Here is a 24,949-nt window from a genome sequence, read left to right as displayed (position 1 = left end):
TTAGAGAGAAACAGGGGAAAACTTTAGTTAAAATATCTTACAATAAAATAATTATAGTTATAAATCTCTTTAGTTAAATATGTACATATTACGCAGTATTTTTTTTAAAAAATGAAAGAACTGGTTAAAGTTTTCAAGCGAATCTACTGCACAAGTCCACCATCTTGTCAGTTGAAAATCATAATGTCACTTTAACATTCAGACATAGTAATGTGTCAGACTAATGGCAATGTGTTGTGCAAACTGTAAGCAAATATTTTTTTTAAAAAATCTGCAAAAAATTTCTGTCCCCATGGTAAGTTTCTAAAAAAGTTATCTGTGTACAGTACATTTTGATTGCAGAAAGAGGTTAGAATGACCAGCACTAATATAACCCCCATATCTACAAAAAAAGGTAACTCCGTGGGTAACTGATTTCTTTTAAGCAATAAACTGTAAGTCCAAGCAGACTGTGCTTTTTAGGCAGCCACATGGCCTATAAGGTAGATATTGTCATAAAGGTGTCCAACAAAATCTTCACTAATGTTCTGAGCAGCACGACGTGTGTTTCTGATAAATTCTCTCTTTGACATTTTATTCTTCACATGAGGGCTAGTAAGGTCAATGGAAAGCAGGATCAAAGAGTAGCATAGGACATAGACAGCATCTAAAGAAAAACAGGGGGAAATGGAGGGGAGAATGGCATTAGCAAAGGAGATGACGACTGAAGAAAGCGGAACAAACCATCAAAATACTGCCAGTTTATACTGATGTACTGTAGAGTATTTAAAAATCCCTAGATGAGCTGAATGCTTTTGAAGTCTATGTAGTGTACTCAAAATATTTATATACTGCTTTTTATATACTGATTTAATACTGTATTTATATACAGTTTACAACAACAATACTAAAATAAAACAGTACATACAAACCAACCTCATAGCTGAAAATACTTAAGATAGTAAGGTATCAAAATATTTTGGTGCCTCAAAGATAGCTAAATACCTAGAAAGTTTCCTATAACTGAAATGCCCCTCCCAAAACCCTACTAAAACAAAACAAATCTCCTCCCTTATTGCTAAAAACAAATAAAAAACATCTGATGGAGGTGGTATAATATCTGCATTGCCATTTTAGAGTTTAAGGACAGGCAATGGCAGCAGAAAAAAGAATATGAGTGTATATGTGAAAATACAGTACACTTAATGGAAATTACTAATTTGCTCCGGCTGCTATTCACTGCAGAGCTACCAAGATTTAACTCACACAAAATCAGTGGGAAGGTAAAAGAACCTTAGTTTTATTGGGTCACAGCAATGGTGGATCAAGCAGCCCTCCAGATGTTGGACTACAACTCTCAGAATTCCTAACACCATCTTGATTGAGTTGCCTGTGGCTGCTGGTCCTTGTAGTCCAACAACATCTTGACACTGAATTCTCACCACTTGCCTACAGTCTTAAACACTGAACTTAAATCCATTTAGTGGATATAAGCATTCTTTTGTTTCATTAATAAGTTAGACATATTTATATGCAGATAGATCATTCTTAAATGATCTAAAAGTGAATTTGGCATATTTGAAAATGTTTGATCAAGTGTTAATTTACAATGCAACCAGGCACTCCAAGCCATCCATCTTCCCATCTTACCTGGGCTAAGGCCAAGATCTCTCATCAAATCAGGGTTGCAAGCACAAAATCTGTGTGAGAACTTGGTAATAAGAGTCTCAAGATATTCACCACGCTCCTCAGGGGCATGAATATGTTTGAAAAACTCTCTTAGTGCATTTGGCAAGAATTGATTTCTAAAGTTATGTAGTGTCACAAGGTCATCTAACACATCTCGCCTAATTTAGAAAAAAAAGGAAAAAGAAAGGCATTTTAAGACAAATGGTTGGCTTTTCAAAAGACTGAGGCAAAGCATACATTTCAGAAGCATATCAGGCACAATCTTATACGTGTATACTCAAACATAGGCCGACTTTAGTTCAATGCCAATAACAGGTAAGTGTGTACAGGACTGCAGCCACAGAACTTCTGCAACCCCCTTCCCTTTAAAAAGGGACCTCTCTCCTTCTCATTTGGATTGGCTGAATGACATGCTGGATTCTGGCCACAGTGTACAGTTTAATCTACAACATAATGCACATAGCACTAGAGACTGGACTGGGATTGTACAGACATTCTCCCTGTCCATTTGGCTTCTAACTTTAGAGATAATCTCAGAGGTAATGGGTATGTTGAAGGGTGTTCTGATCAAGAATACCTTTTCAGTAAGGGCCAACAGATAACATTTAAAGCACAGTAACAACCCCTATTCTAAATGACAGTGTCCAAAGTCCAAACTGTACTAAAGTTAAAAATGAGTTACAGATTCTTTTTATTCCCATGTGATTTTTATATCATTTTCCTGAATGAATGGAACTTCAGGAAGTTAAATCAAAAGTCAAAACCGCAAATGTGGAGGGCCAACTACTGTCATTGCAAGATGGTTGCTATGAAAACATTTTTGTTCTACTGAGCCAATTTTATTGACTGTATCCAGAAAAAAGAGTGTAAATAAATACCCCTCAGCATTGCCATTATTGCTGCTTCTCCCACTCTGCATGACTAATGATCACTATTTCAGTGTTAATAAGAAATACAACTTCATTAAATAAAAGGGAGTAGTGTTTTCCATTTCATAATCATGTTACCTTTCATCAAGATAGATTCTCAGTTTCTTCCAATTTAGTGTTCTTGTACAGAAGATAAACTTAGCTATTTCCTTTGGGGAATCATCCAGTATTCCCTTGGACATAAAATAGTTCACTCCCTGGGAGAAAAAAAAGTTTTATAAAAGGTATGGTTAGCTTTTTAAATGTTCAACTGGAGTATTTAGTATGAAACAAGTCTAAATATGAAGAAATTCTATCTTCAAAACTACATTTTAATATGCTCAGTGTAGCCGATATGCAAGCAAAATATGCGTTAACATAGTTATGCATGATTTTTACATGCACTCAAGTAGCCAAAATAAATAAATAAATAAATAAATAAATAAATAAATAAATAGTTTCCATCTACAATAACCTCCACAGTATCTTATTTTTTTCCTGCCCCACAAAACTATAATTTTAAGATTTCTGTGGAACCATATTTAATTTCCTAACTTGGTTTCATGTAGAAATGTTACCCAAAATGCATTAATCAGACTTATTTTATTTTAAAGTATCAAATTTTTATGTTCTGTTGCGTATGGCACTGTATTCAAATAAATGGATGGCTTTGGACTTAATATCTAACTGTTCTCCTCCCTCCCCCAAGTTACTGTGAACCTTGCAGTAGTGCTTTAAGGGATATGATAGAAATATATTCCCAACTGAAAAGAAGTCAAAGAAGTGTAACATCTGAATGTTACATCTCAACCCTTGGCCTATGAGCTGGTTTTACTATAGGATCATCTAGTCCCAGCACCCGGGTACATTCCATTGTACCCCATAATATACAGGAGACAGATAATCATGCTTGTTTGATGCTGACAAGAACAAAATTGCTGATAGTGTTAAAGCATGGCATTTGACAAGCCCTTCACAATTGGTCAGGATTGTCCAGAAATCCTGAAACACTTTTATTTCGTGTTGTAAGGTATTCATATGTCAGTCACAGGTTAATGTTTCTATTTCTTTTTCAAAGTAGAGGACTCCATTTTAACTAGGTGACAGTATGCCATTGTGTGAACTTTGAATTAGATAGCCTTATTATTATTTCTACCCAGCACGGTCTATTCTCTCTCCTATGAGCTCTAATATGAAGACTTGCACTTTTCTTGTAATTTTGATTTATATTCTTAACATTTCAGTGCAGTAGGTGTAATATATTTTGAAGTAATATATGATGTAGATTACATTGTAAAATAAAACTCCTCAAGCATCATTGTGAGCTTTTGTGTCCCCTTTTAGCTTTCAATCCTCTTGACGCTACCCTTTCTTTTTATTGTCATTGCAGTAGCAACCTACAACTACTCAGTCTGCACTTACTCAAATTTCAAAGATGTGGTTTAAACACTGCAAATCTTTCAAAACTAGCTGCCCTGTTTCATTTTTACCACACATTCTAGTATATATAAAACATAGTAGCTTAAGTCCATCAAGTCTCAGTGACATCTATGAAAACATAAATGCCAATCTGGAATGAGGCAAACTTGCCATTGGTCTTTGACATAAATGTTATCTTTTAGGTTAAACAATCCTTAAAACAGTTTTACAAGACATAAAAAACAAATAGGTAATTAGAAAATTAGAAAGATTTAAAGAAGCATGAAAGACTTGTGCGCAACAAGTATTTTAGTAAGCATCTGTTGGAGATTTAGTGTTTGTTTCTATGTTACAAAGCTGCTGGGTATAACATCTCCCTGTGTTACGGTAAAATAATCGTAAGGGTCATATTTAATGCAGTTTTGCCATAATGGACTGTTTTAGTTTCTGTATTTTGCTACCAAACAGAATAATTTATTCAAAAACCTAGTTAAAAACTAAAATGAATAATAAACTACTCTCTCCAAAATTCCATTTCTAAAAGCAAGTAGGTAATGCATTAGAAAAAAGTAATGGATTTCAACATGAAGTATGCTTAAGCCTGCCACTTTTGTTCTTCAGACAATTGTTATTCTCCAGTTTGCCCATCACATCAGCATCACTACAAAAACTAGGGATGTGAATAGCATTTGAGAAAATAACAAGAACTTCCAAACTATGGCAACTCTCTCCTTCCCATCTGATTCCGAGACGGCTGTCTCTGTAGTGAACCAGTGTCTGTGGTCAGTAATGGACTGGATGAGGGCAAACAAATTGAAACTTAATCCAGTTGGAAGGCAGATCAGGGAATAGGGATATTGCCTGTGTTAGATGCAGTCACACTCCCGATGAAATCTCAGGCTCACAACTTGGGTGCACTCCTGGACTCAACTCTGAGCCTGGATGCCCAGGATTTAGCAGTGGCCAGGAGTGCATTTGCACAGTTAAAACTTGTGCACCAGCTGTGCCCATTCCTTGAAACACCAGATCTGGCTACAGTGATGCATGCCTTGATTATATCCCGTTTGAACTACTGTAATGCACTCCAAGTTGCCGCCTTTGGAAATTGTTTGGAAACTTCAGCATGTGCAAAATGCCGAAGCCAGAATGCTGACCGGGGCCAGTTACAGGGAGTGTGTAACTTCCTTGTTAAAACAGCTTCGTTCCAGGCACATTTCAAAGTGCTGATCATGACCTATAAAGCCCTACACGGCGTAGGTCCAGATTGTTTGAGAGACTGTATCTCCCCATACGAACCTGCCAGAGCCCTCAGATCTTCCAAGGAAGGCTTTCTCTCGGTCCCACCACCATAACAGGCTCGCCTGGTGAGGACACAAGAGAGCCTTCTTGATGGCTGCTCCTACCCTCTGGAATGCCCTTCCATGAGAAGCAAAACTGGCCCCCTCCCTGTTTGCCTTTCATCAGCAAGCAAAAATGACATTATTCAGGCAGGCTTTTGATGTATAATTGTGGGGTGGCTTGGGTGTCTGTTATATAGGGTGGGTACCATGGTTTTAGTGTGGTTTTAATGTCTGTAATTTTTGTTTGGTTTTAGGTAATATTTTTAGTTGCTTTATTGTAATATGTTTCTAGAATTTTGTCAGCTGCTTTGGATTTCTTTTGGGGAGAAAGGCGGGATAGAAATCAAATAAATAAATAATATAAATCATGTCAGTAGCATTGTACTTACCTCTTCAGGATTGGCATTAAAGGTAAGACTGCCTTCATCCAACTGCATATACAGTTTTCTAAAAGAAAACCCAAGGGGTGGATTCTTATTGTATATGGAACAGTGACCCCAAGTGGATTTGCACAATCTACCAAAAAAAATGGAAGAAGTATGTTCAGCATAAAAATATATTTCCATGCTTTAATTTTCAAGTCTCTTGTTAAGTTGCAAGATGTCAGGATTTCAAGCACTCTCTGAAATTACATTATTTTAAATGTATTGCATAGCACATGGCTCAAACATTTATTCCTCGGACTTTAGGGAAGCTTCTCTAACTAAACCTGAGTAATCTGAAGAATGTTTTTTGAGGGCTCATTTTGCCTGAAAAACAAAAGGATTATATTTAACTAACCCTCTTATGGATGGGGCTGTACTGGGGAGAAGAGGGAGAAGAATCTGTTCACAAAATTTTAAATTTTGCTTTCAGTAAGGTAACTTAAAATACCTTGAATCTGAAAAGAAATGAGAAAACGGTCTTTTGTGATTATTTACTGAAAATCTTTGTATGTCATCCTTCATCCTATGAGGTTTTGAGGTCACATACTACCAATTATATAAAAAAGCAATAGAACCACAGGAAAAATATTTTAAAATTATGACTCCATAGATTTTCAGTTGTTAAATAAAATATTAGTGATAAAAGCATCTGGAGAAAAGCATCAGCTGAAAATTTTGAAGAATATGGAAGTTGGTAGGGAAGAGAAACTCCTCCAGGTATTTGGCTATGAAGCCATTTATGTATTAAAGGTAAGTACCAGAACCTTGAAATTAGATCAGGAAGTGAACAGATAATCAAAGATGTTTTGTCAGAGTTGATGTACAAACATTGTTACACCAGTCAAAATTCTGACAATCAAATTATACATCAATTGAAGCTTCTGAGTCATCTTCAGTGGTAGCCCAGGCACAATGTACTGCAGCGTTCCAACTGGGAAGTACCAGACTGTCAAATATCTGTGCTGAAATGCCTGCCATGAGTGAAGAAACAAAACTGGCAAAAGGCACTCTGCCATCTAGTAATCCTAATCACCAACCTGGATGTAGGGGTATTCTTGATACGTATACTTGTTCTTTTGAAAAAATGACTAAACAAAGGAAACATTTTCCACATTAGCCAACTGCTGGCATTGCCTCTGCCTTCTCAAGGTTCAATTTAAGTTAAGTTTATTAATTCAACCCAGCCCAGTGGGCTCTTGATATCCACTGGGGTTTGGACTTCTCTTGGATGCCAAAATCTGTGGATGTTCAAGTCCGATTAAATACAATGGATAGTAAGATGGTGTCTTTCATATAAAATGGCAAAATCACGGTTTGTCTTTTGGAATTTGTGCGTGTGTGTGTTTAATATTTCCAGCCACTGATGCTTAAATCCATGGATAAAGAATCCATAGATACAGAGGGCCAACTGTATCCAAACAACACTTACTTCTAGCACCTCTACAGTCTCAATTGTCTCAGAAGCCAGAAAAATAGAGCAGGATATAGTCAGCTTACTACATTTCACACAAGGTACTGTAATAATCTCCCTCAGCAGCTTGATACAGATGTTTAAATGAAGACGTTCAAGATGGAAAGAGGAACACGCCAGGGGTGCCCGCTATCTCCTCTCCTATTCGTATTGACACTAGAAATTCTCAATATCCAGATAAGACAAGAAAAACTCATTAGAGGAATACAGATCAAGGAGCATAATTTCAAATTAAAAGCTTATGTGGGCAACAAAATGTTTTATTTAGACTACCCAAATAGAAGCATACACCACCTAATGAGGATCATACAGGAATATGAAGAAGTCTCAGGCTTCAAAATTAATTGGAGTAAAACAGCAATACTCTCTAAGAACATGTCAGCAGAAGAAGAAAAAGAACTCAGTTCTCTATCTGGATTCAAAATAGAGAAGAAATCATGATATCTCGGAATATGGCTGACCAGCAGAAACATGGATTTGTTTGAGAATAACTATGGTAAAACTTGGATCGAAATCAAGAAAAACCTAGAGAAACGGTCCAAATTACATTTCTCCCTTTCATGGAAAGTTGCAACAATCAAAATGAACATACTATCAAAGTTCATTTTTTTTAATTCCAAAACTTGCCAATTGTAGACAATGTAAAATACTTTGAACTCTGGCAGCGTGAGTTAACTAAGTTCCTCTGGGAAGGAAAAAAATCTAGAATAAAATGGAAAATCTTAACAGATGAAATGAAAAGAGGGGGACTGGCATTGCCTAACTTTAAGCTGTATTTTGATGCTGCCTGCCTATTATGGATAGAGGATTGGGCAAAGCTACAGAATGAAAGATTACTGTGTCTAGAGAGTAGTAAACTCATGTCTGGATTTCACACATTTCTCTGGTATGACAAGTTAAAAGGTAACGCAGACTTCTCCCTCCACGTAATTAGAAAAGCCATACTAAAATCATGGTTAAGGACTAAAGAAAAAATTTACACAAAGCTACCAGTATGGGCCTCTCCACAAGAGGCTCTATTTGGCAGAACCAGAAAAGATAAAAATGTACCATGGATAACTTACAAAGATCTAATAAACAATAAAGAAAAAGATGATTCCCCCCTAAATCATTTGAACAACTGAACGAAGAAGGGAAGATCAGCGACTGGTTTAGTTATGTACAACTGACAGAAAAGTTGAAAAAAGACAAAAAGGAATCAGGACTGAATAAAGAAACAACACTCATAGGTAGAATTTTATTTGATAAGGAGAAAGGTCACATTTCAAAATACTATAAAGTACTTAAAGAGAGAGATCTAGAACAGGAGGAACTAAAACATAATATGATTGTATGGGCCCAAGAAATTGAAAAACCAATAGAACTGACTAAGTAGGAGAAGACATTAAAAGAACTGAACAACTTCACATTATGGCAAAACTACCGAGAAAACTTTTAAAAAATGTTTCATCACTGGTACATCACTCACTCCTCACAAGTTAACACATATTTACAAAACTATGAATTCAGATTGCTGGAAATGCCATAAAGCTAACGGTACGTTTCTTCATATGTGGTGGAATTGTAATAGAGCAACACTTTCCTGGAAAACAATCCACACAACAATAATTGAAATCACTCAGAGTAATTTACCGTTTGACTCGCTTCTCTATCTCCTAAATATGATCCCAGAAAACCTATGCAAAGATGCAGGGGAAAGCAAAACGAGCAGACGTATCATTCTGTATATGATCACAACAGCAAGGATCTTATACACCAAATACTGGAAAGAGTGATCTCCTCCCAACAAAAAAAGAATGGTTAAATAATCTCAATGAAGCCATGCAGCTGGACATCTTGACAGTGCTAATGAAAGAAAGAATGCCTAAGGAGATAGAAGAAGAATGGCACTTCATACAGAACTATAGATATAACTACCGGTAACAGGAAAGGAACTGTTATACTTATACAGTACATTATTCAGACTTACTGTCACAATTAGGTATTTTTTTCTCACTCTAGTTTGGCCTTTTTATTACCTGTCCCTACTCAATTGATAATACTATCACTATAGATACATAAAGCTTGAATGCAAACTGCATGAATATAACTTGGATCTTTTGAAATTGATTGTATTAGTTTTGCTTCTTTTTATGAATCTTAACCTTATGCAAAGAATCTTTAGGAATTTTTTAGTCTGTCTCTTATGAATAAGTATAGTACAGGAAACCAAAAAGTGATTAATATGATTTAAAGAAACCATACAAGACAGCTGTTTGTTATATGTTAAATGTATATGTATGTGTGTATTGTCTTACATGTAAAAATTATTTGTTTTATGTCACTGAGATTGAAGTTTGACTATGTTGATATCTGTATTTTTAAAAGTTTTTTTTTAAAAAAACAACCCACAGATGTTTAAAAGCATAGGAGACAAGATGAAGATCTACAGAATTTCACAGAGCAAATACCATGCATCCTCATCATCCTGCTACCTCCAAGAACCAATCCTGCATCTAGGAATGGAATCACTATATCACTTTGCTTCCCACCTCCAACCCACAGAGCTGGTCCACTAGGACAGGAAAAGCAACAGCAAAATCAATTAAGAAGGTCACACTCTTTTCTCTCTGTGTTCATTTATTAAAGGGAACAAGGCTGCTATGGATTAGTTACAATCAAGGTTCTTCTGATTACTATCCAGAATCATTTTAATTTATAGAGCACTGGAAGCAAAAGAGCTTTCAAACACATATATTCCTAAGTGCTATGCAATATTTTAAAACAGTTTCATTCTAACAATCTTATTACTATTTCAGGGGCTAACTGGGAAATGCATATAAATCTCAGTCAACTATAACCTTAAATTTCAAAATAATAAGCCTATGAGGCATTAGGAGAGTGTTTTAAGTTTTATTTCCAGGCAGTAAACCACCCCACAAAGAAGAATATAATCCAGTATGTGGTTTTATGCAAGTTGTATGTCTGATGCAGGGTGAGATTCACAACCTAGCACTCTCTACTCTTCATCTCAATTGTATATACAGTGGATCCTTAGTATGCACTGGGATTTGGTTCAAGGACCAGCTGTGGATACCAGAATCCATGGATGTTCAAGTTCCATTAAATACAATGGCATAAGAAAATGGTGCCATTTATATAAAATGGCAAAATCAAGGTTTGCTTTTGGATTTTATATACAAATTTTAATATTTTCAAGCTGTGGATGGCTGAATTCTTAAGATAAAAAAAATCTGTGGGTATGGAGGGCCAACTGCATCATCAGGAAAGAGTTCAGAATCTGAAGTTTGGTGCTTTGCACTGCAGTCCTATAATACTTTCCTGGCAGCAAGTCTTAATAAAGCACATGGATTATTAGTTCTACATAGATATGATTGTAATGCTAGAAGCACACTCTGGATTATGTTTTTAAAGCATCTGTGACAAAGTTCTATTATGTCTGGTGAAGATAGTCACTGAGAACATGGCACTAATCCTATCAAAGTTTTAAAAAGTTGTGGTAATAGTCTGGAACAGACCAAGTTGTTGATAAATCATTTACCAGATTCTGTCCTACAGGTGTAACAATTCATAATATATAGTAAAGTGTTTTCTTTGCAATGTGTTAATTACCTTTTTTTAAAAAGAGAAAGCATACATTTAAAATTATTTTTTATAGTAAAAGAAATTTAAAATTATGTTAGAATACTTTGGATTGGATTCAGATTCCATGCCACAGCAGTAAAAAGCACAGTGAACATATACACTGATTTATTTTTCCACTGTGAAGTGTCATTCTATGAAAGCACAGATCCTGATATAGTGTACCAGGTTCCATAAACGCTGGACTGTTAGATAATGCAACTAAATCCTGCAATGCCACATGGGCATTTTGTGAGACTGTGCTACTTCTGTGATGAACGCACATCTGGATCCAACCCATTTTACTTAAGGTGTAAACTTACAGAAATGTTACACAGTGTTATGCAACTAAAACTGAATACTATAGGTATTATATTGTATCACATTTTGAATACAATAAAATCCATTCTGGCAAGAGGCATGAGAATATTCAAGAAAACTACACTTGCACTACAGCTTATAAAGTAACTCCCTTGCACTTCTCTGAAATGTAGTAATATCATTATAGCCAGTACTATTTGTATTTGAAGCCAGTAATCATTTATTGAATTGTTCTTATATAGAAAATAAAAACAACAAAACAATTTATTTATTCTTTTGATTAGTGAAAGAAGCATTTCTGTCACCTTGGAAACAAACACAATAAAAAAAGTTTTAATGAAACTTTGTTGTTAAGCCCATTGTGCTATCACATTAAATGCAATCTATCCTGTGAAGATAGAAACAACTCCAATTTTGAGGCTGAAATCCTTCCCTGCATCTTCTACTCTTTTCTCGTCCTTAGTGTACCCTAAGAAAATTTACTAATAATGCATGTCCACATGTTTGGAAGGTGTTCATGCAAATATCATTTCTTCCACTTGTGAACCTTAAGTCAAATCCCATATAGGCATCCAGCTCTTTGAGTAATGAGGATAAATCCAAATGTTTTTCTCTTTCTGATACATGCCATTTTCTATTCTAAATGGTCATTTTCCAATTGTAATCATTATTTTATAGGCCAAAATGCTAATCTGCTGAACATTTGCACTAGCATAGTTCCACAGTCCTTAAGGAGACCAGAGCTGGTGATTCTGCTTCACAAATCTACTGAATGATGTTTGTGACTGCTATGCTCAAGATCAGTCCTCCAGATGGTCCTAAAAAGCTACTGATCAGAATGCTATGCTTCAGGTCTTGACCAAACATGCAGGTGACACTCTTGAAATGTCTCTGTATGTACACTCTTTTGATTCAGCAGCATCAGAATATAGTTGCTTCTCAATTTCCATCATTCTTGCCCTCTGTATCAAGTGTATGGTGAAGCTTTCTAATTAATTATTATTTAAGTACAATTAAACAGTAATTTTTCACTTCTGATGTTTTGTTTAAAGAAGCAAATGTTATGGAAAAGAAATTGTGGATTTAATTGCTGTTGTAACCTGTACTCATGACCTCTCATTAACTTACCCTTGCCACAGTAGCTCATCATTAGCGAGATCCTGCCAGACACATGAAGCCAGGCAGAGGTCTGTTGCATTCAGGTATGACAAAATAGTAAAGCTAAGTTCAGGAGGCAACATTTCCAGGTTGATGAACCCTTCCTGTTCTTTTGATTTCCGAGTTTTCAACAGATGGTAAATGTCAATGCCTCCTTGGGCATGTTTCCGATGATTTGCGTTTGAAACATTATTTGCAGCTATCCTTCTACCATGCTCTCTGGAAAGATAGCTTTGCCCTGCATATCCCTGGTGTTGCAGCTGCTGGTTCCTGGCTACTCTCCACAGCCCTTGACCCATCTGCAAGTCTGTAGGATGTAAATGGAAAGGAAAGAAACAAAATGCATACTCAAATTAGTTCAGTAAAAACACATTTGTACCACAGTGATACAAGAGCAAGAAAATAAAGGCACAAGTGTCTATAGAATGAACTGATTTTCATGCAAGGTATTACCAAACTAAAGAAAAGTGTGAGGCAGGTTTAATGTTTAAAGGTTTGGACTAAATTACCAAGCTAATGTTGCAAATATCAATAATCAAAGCTTATGTTACAGAAAATCCATATTGAAGCCTATGAGGCTATTCACCAGAATGGTTTCACAAGTATATATTTTTCTTTTTTTAAAAGGAAAAAATAAAGTTTATATCATCTGCATAAACTTCATTTTTTAAAAATCAAATATTACTCATCCTTACCTGAATAGTGAACTCCATAAATATCAGCAGGTGAATTTACAGTTCATTTGCTGATACTAGTCAGAGAGCTTCCTATTCTCAAAACGACGTTTGATGTGAATCTGAAATGTCTAGCATGATGGCTAATCTGTTAACTGGCTCACTTACAGAACGGAGTTGGGTCAGGTCTATAACTAACTCAGTGGCTGGGAATTATTTTCCCAAGCAATCTGATCAGTAACAAAACTGCTGCTGGTAAAGATGGACAATAAGGCTGGAAGAATTCAAAACATCAAAGACTGCAGAAATTAGATTATTAAGGAATCTAAAATAAAATTTCCTATGTCTCTGGATAGGGAACAGAGTTAAAAATGATTCTGGTTCCTTAACATTTCACACATCTGTAAGCCATAATTTACCAATGCAAACAAACCACAAAATATCCTACAAATGTTCTGGAAAACACTCAAACTTGCATTTTGGAAAGCATCTGGGGAATAGCATTTAATATAGTTGAAGGCGGACACCACAAACACCTCTGTGTGACCCTTCACAAAAGCATTTTTCTCCTACAAATTCATTATGAGATGGGCTATCAGTAATAGTGAGTTTCCAGTATATAAATAAATGCATTCCTTTTATGGGAATGTTTTATATCTGACAATATGGAGAATGAAAAGACTTTTTTTAAAAAAAAAATAATGTTGATGGTTTCTTCTGTTATTAAACCCACCCACCCACCCACCCCCCGGTCTTTTAATAATCTGGAGAAAGCTAAGAGTCTCCTTATAGTTCACGTGTCCCTTATAGTTGAGCATCTTGTATCCCCTTATATACACATATACACACTCTATCTCTGTCTCTTTCACACACACAAACAGTGAGACAGAACACATATTTCTGGTGTTTGTCAGTTATATGATAAGCAGGCAGCATTATTGTAATTGCACCATAAGCATTCAGCAAAGACTTCCAAACTCAACTTTTATTTTAATTTCTCTCTGTGTTGAAGTGTGTCGTTTTATTAATTGACTTCTGTGGGAGACGGCAATTAAACGACATCCTCCCTGAAGTCTAGTTCAGGCACCTTGTAAATTAGGCACCTATAGTAAGTATTTTAATAACAGCTTGTATTTACTATAAACGAGAAGGGAAGCTATATAAGCTCAGAGTTCCATATCATAAAACCCACTCATTTTTGTGAGGTTTGTGTTTGCAGAACAGGCCTCCTGGGTTCAGTCCCCAAATTCCAACTCTGTGGTCTCTTCTAATGCACAACATGCACATACCTAGACAAGGAAAACACTGTTTCAAAAGTGTGCATGTCAGGAGAGACAAAAGAGCACTTGTCAAATCTTTTATTTTTAAATCACTGAAATAATCTTTATCTGGGCATATAAGAGGTGATCAACAGGGAAAAAAAAAATTAAGTATAACAATAGTCCAGCAGAGATGGAGTCAGACTGTTTATCAGCTACATTACAGGACCCATCCTACTCCCAAAGAGGCCAGACCTCCTGAATAAGAGGTCTACCAGCAAACAACCTCATTGAAGGAGTGGAGAGAGCTGAGGCCCAAGGCAGTGATTCCCAGAATTTGGTCCTCCAGAAGCCACAGCCAGCTTGGCCAACAGTCAGGAATTCTGGGAAATGAAGTCCAAAACATCTGGAGGACAAAAGTGTGAGAATCACTGCCCTAAGGTAAGGATTTACAGCAATTACATGCATTTTATAGGATTTAGCCTTTAAAACTCCCACAATGCTCTCCGCCTTCAATATACACATCAACAAATCCAATTTAAGAATTGTCCTTATTTCTCTTAAAGCAACTATGCATTATCCCACAGTTTGAGGGAATCCTGCCTGTACATGACGGGAAGTCCAACAGAAGTCAAAATTTCACACACATATAGATTCAAAATACCTCTGTTTATTTCACTGAGATGTGTTCTAAAATTTTAGTAAATTCAGCTCATTTGAAGTAATGACACACTACTCTCACATATAAAATACTGTATATAACAGTCATTTCCAACATACAGTCTTTATGCTGCTGTTCTATCTGTGATAGACAACCATTCAATTGCTCCTCAAAACCAACCAACAAAGGCAGTTCTACTGCCTTCCAAGATAATCAGTTCCACTGCTAAACCATTCTTACCATAGAAATTTAATGTTTAGTTCAAATCTTCTTTCTTATAGTTTGAATCTGTTGGTTTGAGCCCTATCCCCTCAAGCAGCTTACAACTCACTTCTAGATCTTCCATCTGTCAGCCTTTCAGGTATTTGAAGCTGGCTGTCATTACTTAGCATTGATAAATGTACAAGTCTGATATCAATGCTACTGGAGATATGAAGGCTCAGAAATGGTGGGGACATGGGTTTTCTTTGTTTGCAGGTGGAGAAAATGGGAGCGGTTCCTGTGTTGTTCTTGACCTTCACATTTCCAGATGAAACATCAGTTCTACAACAGTGGCCATTCTACCAGATTCAAAAGAAGAGGGAGTGAAGGGAGCCAAGGCCATTCAAGCAGTTCTGTAACAGACCAGCTACCTTTTACTCCTCACCTCTCTGAACTGTCCTGATTCCATCTGGATATTTTAAGAACCCTGCATCTTGAACCGGTGTCTGAATTTGCCTTCTCCTTCTCCCTTCTCATCCCTTTTTTTATTTTGGTGCCCATCACTCTTACAGAGGCATTTATTGGGAACATAGGAGAGCACCTTCTTGGTGGTCACTCCCAGGCTCTGAAATTCCCTTGCTAGAGAGGTTAGATTTTCCTGCTATCCCTCCTTAGGCAGATTTTTTAAGATTGCTTTCTCAGGGGAAAAGAATCTTGTATAGTGTGCTCTACTATCTATTTGCTATTTTCCTTTCAACGATAAGGTTTCTAACTGGTTTAAATCTAATAGATAGTTTGATTATATTTTAAATTTTGTATGATATGAATTTTTACTGTCTTTCTTCTAACATTTGTAAGCTGCCTTGAACCCTATCCCAGGAAAAGGCATAATGTAAATAAATGTTATGACAATGATGCAGGGGCTGTCTTTTTTCCCAATTGCAGCATGAGGAAAAAATACTTTCTGAGAAATGGGCAGGAAAAGAGCACAAAAGGAAGGATGAAAAAGTAAAAAGTTTGCTCACATACATAGAGACTGAAAGTATGAGGCTAGGTATGGGTAACTTGGACAAAAGAATAAAGGGGGCTATTCGAGCATCAAGTGCTGGCTGGGTAGAGAAAACTCTAGGTGCTCAACTACAAAGCAGCAGCATGCGTACAATCCTACTTCATAACCACCACCACAACTCTGTCCATCAACCTTTCCTCATTCTCCTCCCTTTGAAGTGATATGCTACTACACCCTCAGCCCCTGCCTCTCCATAAGCCTCCATATTTTGCATAGGGCTTGTATTCTGTTCCCTTGCCATGTCACAAGAACTGCTTCCTCCACAACCTGTGCAGGAACTAAACTATCTGTCAGATTTGCCAGTCCTACCAGAAAGCTGTAGAGGAAGGACAGGTAAGGGGAAATGGAGATGTTATTCTCTCTATATTAAGGGAAGCATTGTGCTGAGAAAGATAGAAACCAACTTTAACAGGGGCCGACTCCTCTGCAGAATCACTGCGAGTGACAATATCAAAGATCAGAAACAACAGGTATTAGGGACATGCTATTATTTCCCCCTCCTTCCAAGCAAAATGCACAGGTAGATCATGAGAGAATGAAATCAGGGAGACATTCAAAGGAGATAAGTGTTGTAATCATGAGTGACTTGAACTACTCTTAGATTGACTGGTCTTGTCAAAGCAAAGAGGTAAACATTTCTAGATATGTTAAATGACTGTGCCAATGAACAGCTGGTCATTGAACTGACCAAAGGGGAGATGGCTACGTGGTACTAACTGAGAGCTATTACATGATATAAACATGGTTCCATCGTTTAGAAACAGTGACCACAAGACTATTAAATTTAATTTATGTGGGAGCTGGAAAGCTCCAAAGAACTGCAACAAAGTCCTATTTGATTTCAAAAAACGAAACATCTATACAATGAAACAACTGGTAAAAAAGGGAACTGTAAGAAAGAATCAAATGGGTCAAGTGTCTGAAAGATGCTTGAGGACTATTCAAGATCACATTAACAGAGGCTTAGTTAGAATGCATTAGTACAGCTTTATTACCAGAGTGAAAGAAACTATTATAATAAATAGAAAGGTTTCCTTCTGAAATTGCTTCACGTTCTCAATAGTCCAATTTGTAATTTTAGGAAAAGCAGTTTGCTATAGTTATATGTTGCTATGTGACATTGCATGTAAAAGAACAAAAATCAGTAATGAGAAACACCCATTTTAATGAAATTAAAGGTATGTATGTACCACTTTACAGGTCTTCATAAAAGGTATGACAAAACTCTCAAGAGTTTTGTTTTTATTTACAGACTATTTACCTGGCTTTGTTCCTTGTACCTGTTCATTGTGCTATAAATTGCCAGACCCACATTCCCTTGTTACTTGCATAATGATCAAATGGGGAGGGAGGTGCGATCATCATAAGTTTATTTTACAAGCTAAGGCTCCCTTATCAGAAATATTCCAAAGACTGAAGCTTTTTTCATGAGTCTCTGAGACAGTGACACCTTTGCTTTCCGATGGTTCAGAGTATACAAACTTTGTGTCATGCACAAAATCATTATGTAATATTGTATCCAATTACCTTTAGGCTCTGTATATAAGGTATATATAAAACATAGTTTTTGTGTTTAGACTTAGGTCTCATCTCTAAGCTATTTCATTATGTTGTTGTTGTGTCCTTTTTGACTTACAGTGAATCATAGAATCACAGAGTTGGAAGAGACCGCAAGTACCATCCAGTGCAACCCCATTCTCAATCAAAGCATCCCCATTGACAGATGGCCATCCAGCCCCTGTTTGAAGACCTCCAAGGGGGGAGGCTCCACTACACTCCCTCCCGTATCACCCCTTAACCTTCTCTTCTCCAGGCTAAACATCCCCAGCTCCCTAAGTCGTTCCTCACAGGGCATGGTTTCCAGACCCTTCACCATTTTAGTCGTAGGCAAACCTATAATAGGGTTTTCTTGGCAGGTTTCTTGAGAGGGTGTTTGCCCTTTCCATGGCCATCCTTTGAGGCTGAGAGACAGCAACTTGGCCAAGGTCACCCAACAGATTGTTAGGCTTGAGTGGGGCATTGAACCCAATCTCCAGAGTGATAGTCCAATGCTCAAAGCACTATGCCACGCTGGCTCTCTATTTCATTACCTATGTATATGCAGATATATGCATTTTGAAATCCAAACCAATAATCCCAAATAGCTCTGGTGCCCAGCATTTGGGAACCCCACCGTGGCCACGCCTTTTAATGCCAGTTGCAGAGTGGCTCCACTGCAGGATTAGAACTGCAGTGCTGGAAGGACTCAAAGCCCAGGGAGCCTAAGGCAGTGGAGGCACCTGAGTCCTGAAGAGCCACTTAATGCTGTCCTCAGCTGCACCAGATAAGTCCCAGGAGGCGGAGGGTAGCGACCCAGGTGCCATAACTGTGCCTTCCAGTCATCTCTGTCATACAGAGGCCTTTCCTTGGTAAGCTTTCTTGAGAAGGGCTTTGTCTGCTGAGAAAGTGCGCTTCCTTGACCAAAGTCTCCCCGGGGGTTTTCGTTGTTGTTGCTGCGACCCTAATGTGAGCCTATCATGGGGTTTCCGTGGCAAGTTTCTTCAGAGGGGTTTGCCCTTCCTTGCCTTCCCTGAGGCTGAGAGAGTGTGACTGGGCACCCAGTCATTCGAACTCCCTCGCTTACCTGGACTAAACCCCGTCCCAACCGCCGCCGCGACGAGAGCCGTGCCAGTCGGAGCCCAAGCTTCACCAGGCGGGGGAGGCAGGAGAGGGAGGAGGGAGGCTGCCTTCCCGGGGGGCTCCCAGGTCCCTCCGCAAAAGCAGGACCGGCTCCGGAGGCTCTTCGCTGCACCTTGGAGCCTCCACTGCCGCCGCCGTGGCTGTGGATGTTGTTACCGGAAGTGACGTCTCCACCCCCCCCTTTTCCACCTCAAGGAATGTAGTGGCGGTTTGGCAGCCGCAGATTCCACTCAGCCTCGAAAGACTGTTTTTTGAAATGGCGGACAAGGGAAAGAGCCGCTTGCTTTCCACGTGGCGGAACCTCCTTCTTCACTTTTTTTGAGGGGAAAGCGAAGGGTAAAAAGGTGGCGAATCTGCGGATGGGGAGGGAAAGGACAGGATGGTTCGTTTTACTGTACTTTGGCAGTGCACTCTTTTTGTGGCTCAATTGCTATGGAATTCTGGGAGTTGGAGTTTGTTGTGGGGCCCTGCCTCCCTTCTTAACCAGCATAACAAGACAGCTGGCTAACTCTGAGTCTCGTCGGCTCAAATCTCGCGAGAGATAGTAAGGCCTTGAGAGGGGGGCGAGATCTCCAGGAGCGAAACTACCTCCCCCGCTCCCTCTGCAAATCTCGCGAGAACAGGGCAGACACCGCGAGAGGGATTTGATTGTCAGGCGCGGCGGAGGGCGCGCGGAGGCAGTTGCAGCTGTTGCTTGAGGTGCCTTGACTCAGAGCCCCGTCCTTTTGGTAGGTAAAGGGCGGCCCCCGGGCGGGCCCCTAATGCTCCCTAATGGGGAGCAGAGTTCGAATCCTGGCTTGGCTGATATGGAAACTTCACATCCCAGTGGGCAAGAAGTCACACTCTCTCAGCCTCAGGGCAAGAAGGCCCTGGCCAAGCTCCTCTGCACAAATCTTGCCAAGGAAAGGGTCGCCATAAGCTGGAAAAGGTGGCCTTTCCACTCCCTGGATCTGGAAGCACCACATTACCATGCCCTGCTCATATCCAGAATTGGAGTAAAAATAAAGGAGGACAGGACACTAACCCTCAAATAAAATAATTATTTGATTATTATTATTATTATCATCACCATCATTGAATAAAATGAAAATTAAATTGTTAAATATAATTAAATTATTATTTGATTATCATCATCATCATCAAATAAAATTAAAATTAAATTATTAAATAAAATAATTATTATTAAGTTATTATTTTATCATTAATAATATTATTAAATAAAAGTATAATCAAATAATAATCAAATAAAAAGAACATGCTCCCAATAGAATTATAAAGATAGCATGAAAAACATGTTTTCCTTACTGATTCTAAATAAAATTAAAATTAAATTATAAAATAAAATATCATAATCATCATTATTATATTATATTAATTTATTATTGTTATTATTATTAAATAAAAGCAAAATAAAATAATTAAATAGAAAAACCACCCCCATAGAACTGTAAAGATAGCAAGGTTTGCATTACTGATTCTAATTAGACTGAAGCTGGGGACCTTGTCAGAGATGAATGCTAAAAAGACGGACCACATTGCTGCACTACGCTCTTATAATAATAAATGTTTATTTATATGCTGCCTTTCCCGCAGGATCCAGGCAGCTTACAACATCAGATAAAAACACATTTAAAATATAACATATACTTAAAATGCATTCCTTTAAGTCTCTCCTTAAATATCAATTAAACAATTGAAAGACTTAAAGATTAAAATGAAATTGAAATTAAATAATCGGCCATCCAGCCAGTCAGAGGCAAAGGGATGGGCAGTTTGGGTGTTACAGTGCTGCTGTTCCACTTTTAACTGCTTCAGCAGCCTCCTGTTGTATTCTGGGATTTGTAGTTCAGGGAGGGCTAAGGGCTCCCTGGTTGAGAATTCTAAATGCCCCTCCTTAAACTGCAAATCCCAGGATGCATCAGGAGCCAGCCAGAGCAGTTAAAGTGGAATAACAGTGCTATAAGAGCGTAGCACAGTAATCTAGACAAGATTTGAGATGGGAAACCCTGCAGGAACTCTCGGCTTTCCCTGATCAATTAAGTTTTATGTGCCTTCAAGTCATTTCCGACTTACGGTGAACCTAAGGCGAACGTATTGTGGGGTTTTCTTGGCAAGATTTGTCCAGAGGAGGTTTGCCATGTTCTTCCCCTGAGGCTGAGAGAGTGTGACTTGCCCACAGTCACCCAGTGGGTTTCATGGCTGAACTGGGAATTGAACCCTTGTCTCCCTGTGTCCTAGTCCAATGCTCAAACCATTAAGCCATGATCATATTCAGTCTTGCGCATATGAGTATGATTTTAACAGGTTAAGGCCCCATACAGACAGGCCAAAATAAAGCTGTTTTGGATCACTTTGCTGTTTCAATTATGCATGCGTACTAAGAGTCCGGAAGCCGCGCCAAAGCCAAGATCCAGTCCTAAGGACTAGAGCACAGCTTTGGCACAGCTTCTGGACTCTTAGGACACATGCGTCATAGAAACAGCATAGCTCCAAAGTGACCCAAAGCAGCTTTATTTTGGTCTGTCTGTATGGGGTCTAACTTAGCTGTTTCAAGAATTCCACCCCAAATGGAATACAAGTCTCCTTTTCTCCTGTACATGGTTAAACTGAACATGTGTTTAGAAGCTTTTAGATCAAGTTCAGCAAACTTAGGGCCCAAACAGACAGGCCAAAATAAAGCTGCTTCGGGTCACTTGAGGCATGCTGTTTTAAATGACACACACACATCTTAAGAGGCCAGAAGCTGCGTCAAAGCTGCACTCTGGTCCTTAGGACTGGAGCGCAGCTTTGGCATCATTTCCGGCCTCTTAGGATGCATGCATCATTTAAACAGTGTACCACTAAAATGACTTGAAGCAGCTTTATTTTGGCCTGTCTGTTTGGGCCCTAAGATTCTCTGTTTTTTTACATTTATATGAGCATGTGTACAGCAAGGAAGCACACAGACTTGCAAAAATCCATAAAACTTTCATCCTATTAATGTGTATGAACCTAGAGGTGCGCTTTTGTTCTTTTTGTTTTTGTTCTTGTGTGCCTTTGGGTCGTTTCCAGCTTAAGGGAACCCTATCATGGGGTTTTCTTCACAAGATTTGTTCAGAGGCAATTTGCATTCAGGAAGGAAGTAGATATAGATCCAAAACACACTGCAGAAATAATCCAGTGTGAGACTGCTTTAACTGCCCTGGCTCAATGGTAGGGAATTCTGGGAAATATGGTTCTGTGAGACCATATTAGCTCTTTGGTCTTTATATATCTTTTTTATTGTGTGCAAAAGTTTTCCCCTACCCCCAAATCCTCTAGGATCTTAAACAACGTTTCCCAGATCACTGAATCGAATGCTTTTTGAAGAAAAGTTTGTTTAATATCGTCGTGTCTAGCTAACGATTTCCCTTCTTTATAAATCTTTGTAATTTGATTTCTCTTCTTTTCTTTCAATCTAAACGCCAACCATCTCCCTACTTTAGTGGCATGTTCAAAGTGGTCTAACTGGGCTTCTTTCATTTTGTCCTTTATTTCATGAATTAACTCCAAATCTAGTTGTTTTTGTAAAAACTTAATTTTTGTCTTAATTTCCTTGCTCTTTAATTTTTTCTTTAATTGTCCAATGGCTCGGCCATAGTAATTTCATGTTCTTTTCCTTAAGCTCCTCTCTTGTTTTGATTGTTTGTTTTGCCTTCTTCATTCGTATATACACTCATCCCTCCATATTTGTGGCTTTGATATTTGCAGATTTGATTATTCACAGATTTGATTACTGTAATATGTTCTCTCTAGGAATATCTAGGTCCTCCTCCAGTGCAACTCTGTGGTCAACTTTAACTAAAAGCTGCACTGAAGGATCTAGAGATTCCTAGAGGGAATATTCTACTAGGCCTTTATAGCTCCTCCAGTGCCATTCTACGGTCATTGTCTGTTGGACATTGATCACAGAGTTGCACTGGAGGACCTAGAGATTCTTAGAGAGGTGTCCTCTCAGGTAAAAACATGGTGTTTTTGTTATTTGCAGTTTTTCCATATTTAAGGGGGTCTTGTGCCCCTAACCCTTGCAAATAGGGAGGGACAAGTGTACTGTTATGCAGTTTGATGATCAAGGGCATCACAGCTTCAGTTCTGCTTATGGGGGTCCAAAACACTCTTATTATTTATTATTATTAACCTTTATTTATGAAGCGCTGTAAATTTACACAGCGCTGTACATGCAATCCTTTTAGTTAGACGGTTCCCTGCCCTCAGGCTTACAATCTAAAAAGACATAACACAGAAGGAGAAGGGAGTGGTGACGGGAAAGGGTAAGAGGTCCAGCAGTTCCTCTCTACCTCTGAGGCCTGGACCAAGGCAGATGGACTGAAGGGAGGGCTTGGCTTCAAAATGGAAGGTTAATCATTATCCAGGGAAAATACATACTCACAAGTAGGATAATGCATATACAGTACATAGCAATACAGGAAATGGATCGATAAACAGCCAACAACAGAACATCAGATAGTAAGCGACAATTATGCGATGCCTGGGAAGGCTTCTCTGAATAGGATGGTTTTCAACTCCGTTTTGAAGCTGGTTAATGAAGTGATGGCTCTTGCTTGTGGAGGAAGAAGGTTCCAGGAGTGAGGGGCAGCAAGTGAAAAGGGGCGAATCCGGGATGGGGCAGAGGAAATCCTGGGCTGAGACAGGAACCCTTGACTACCAGAACGGAGGGCCCTGGTGGGAAGGTGAGGAGAAAGAAGGTCTGATAAGTAAGGAGGGGCCAGTCCATGGAGGGCTTTGAATGTCGACAGCAGGAGCTTATACTGAATGCGGAAAGGGAGAGGGAGCCAGTGAAGGGATGCCAACACAGGAGAGATGTGGTCAGAGCGGTGGGTGGAAGTGATAATGCGTGCAGCTGAATGCTGGACAGAGATTAAAGGATGGAGGTGAGAAAAAGGAAGCCCAGCCAGGAGGACATTACAGTAATCAAGTCGTGAGATCACTAGGGCATGGACCAGGATCTTGGCAGTAGAGGCGGAGAGATATGGTCAGATTTTGGCATTATTGTACAAAAAGAATCTACAAGCCTTGGCAGTGGTCTGGATCTGAGGGATACACGACAGAGAAGAGTCAAAGATAAAGCCAAGACTGCGGGCTTGCTGGACTGGTTGAATGGAAATGTTGTCCACAGAGACAGAAAAGGAGTGTTGAAGGTTGGGCTTAGGAGGAAAGACAAGAAGCTCCGTCTTGGACATGTTGAGCTTCAAACGCCGATGGCGCATCCACTGTGAGACAGCTGTAAGGCAAGATGAGACTTGCTGTTCAAGCCTTGGAGAAAGGTCAGGGGCAGAAAGATACAGCTGGGTGTCATCGGCATACAGATGGTAGGAAAAAGCAAAAGAGCTGATGAGTTTTCCTAAGGACAGTGTGTAGAGAGAAAACAGAAGGGGACCCAGAACAGAGCCCTGGGGAACTCCAACAGATAAGGGAGCAGGAGAAGAAGTCAGACCCCCAGCAACCACTGCAAAAGATCTGCCAGACAAGTAAGATCTAAACCAGTCGAGAACAGAGTCTGAGAACCCAAGGTCAGCAATAACCCAGTTTGAGACCGGTTTGACTGCCCTGGCTTGGTGCTAGGGAATCCCTGGGAATGGTAGTTTACCATGGCCCCAGACCAAACTGACACTGGAGGCTCGATGTTTCACAAAACAATAGTTCCCAGTATTCCCTAGCATTGAGCCAGGACAGTTAAAGTGTTCTCCAACAGGATTAAATCTGCAGTGTGTTTTGAACTGGACTGGGGGAAAGCAAGGTGATCTCAAGTGTTGTAATGGGACCTGGGCTTGGAGGATCGAAGCATAGGGACTTTTTCATTCACAGGGATGATAGGTGATGCACCCACTCCCTTTGGGTTCGTCTCACATTAGCTGAGTGTGGATGGCTGCAATTCTCAATCATGTTCCATCAAAGTCTATCTTATAAAACGCTAACACAAATAATACAAAGAAAGAAAGAAAGAAAGAAAGAAAGAAAGAATAGCAATGATCTCACTGATAAATGTGATAGCCACGGCTAATTCAAAAGTGGCCACTCTGGGCTATTGGCCAGGAT

General features: G+C 38.8%; 1 protein-coding gene across 1 annotated transcript; it reads right to left on the bottom strand.

The window, feature by feature from the left end:
- On the bottom strand, window positions 1-19,040 carry FBXO8 (F-box protein 8). The gene is made up of 6 exons (XM_042470007.1): window positions 18,819-19,040; window positions 12,302-12,638; window positions 5,725-5,851; window positions 2,676-2,794; window positions 1,630-1,826; window positions 1-646 (listed from the first exon to the last, which is right to left on the bottom strand). The coding sequence occupies exons 2-6, from the start codon at window positions 12,628-12,630 to the stop codon at window positions 459-461; spliced, it is 960 nt and encodes a 319-aa protein (XP_042325941.1). The 5' UTR covers window positions 12,631-12,638; window positions 18,819-19,040; the 3' UTR covers window positions 1-458.
- Window positions 19,041-24,949: the final 5,909 nt, after the last annotated feature.

The sequence above is a fragment of the Sceloporus undulatus genome, chromosome 5 (assembly GCF_019175285.1).
Source record: "Sceloporus undulatus isolate JIND9_A2432 ecotype Alabama chromosome 5, SceUnd_v1.1, whole genome shotgun sequence".
NCBI lineage: Eukaryota > Metazoa > Chordata > Lepidosauria > Squamata > Phrynosomatidae > Sceloporus > Sceloporus undulatus.
This window is presented reverse-complemented; position numbering and strand designations above follow the sequence as displayed.

Excerpts from the sequence above, each read along its gene's own strand:
- FBXO8 (XM_042470007.1), bottom strand. The coding sequence starts at position 12,630 with ATGGGTCAAGGGCTGTGGAGAGTAGCCAGGAACCAGCAGCTGCAACAC. Across the intron at positions 5,852-12,301 it reads GATGAGCTACTGTGGCAAGG|ATTGTGCAAATCCACTTGGG; the intron begins GTAAGTTAATGA and ends TTTTTTTGGTAG. Across the intron at positions 647-1,629 it reads AGATCTTGGCCTTAGCCCAG|ATGCTGTCTATGTCCTATGC; the intron begins GTAAGATGGGAA and ends GTTTTTCTTTAG.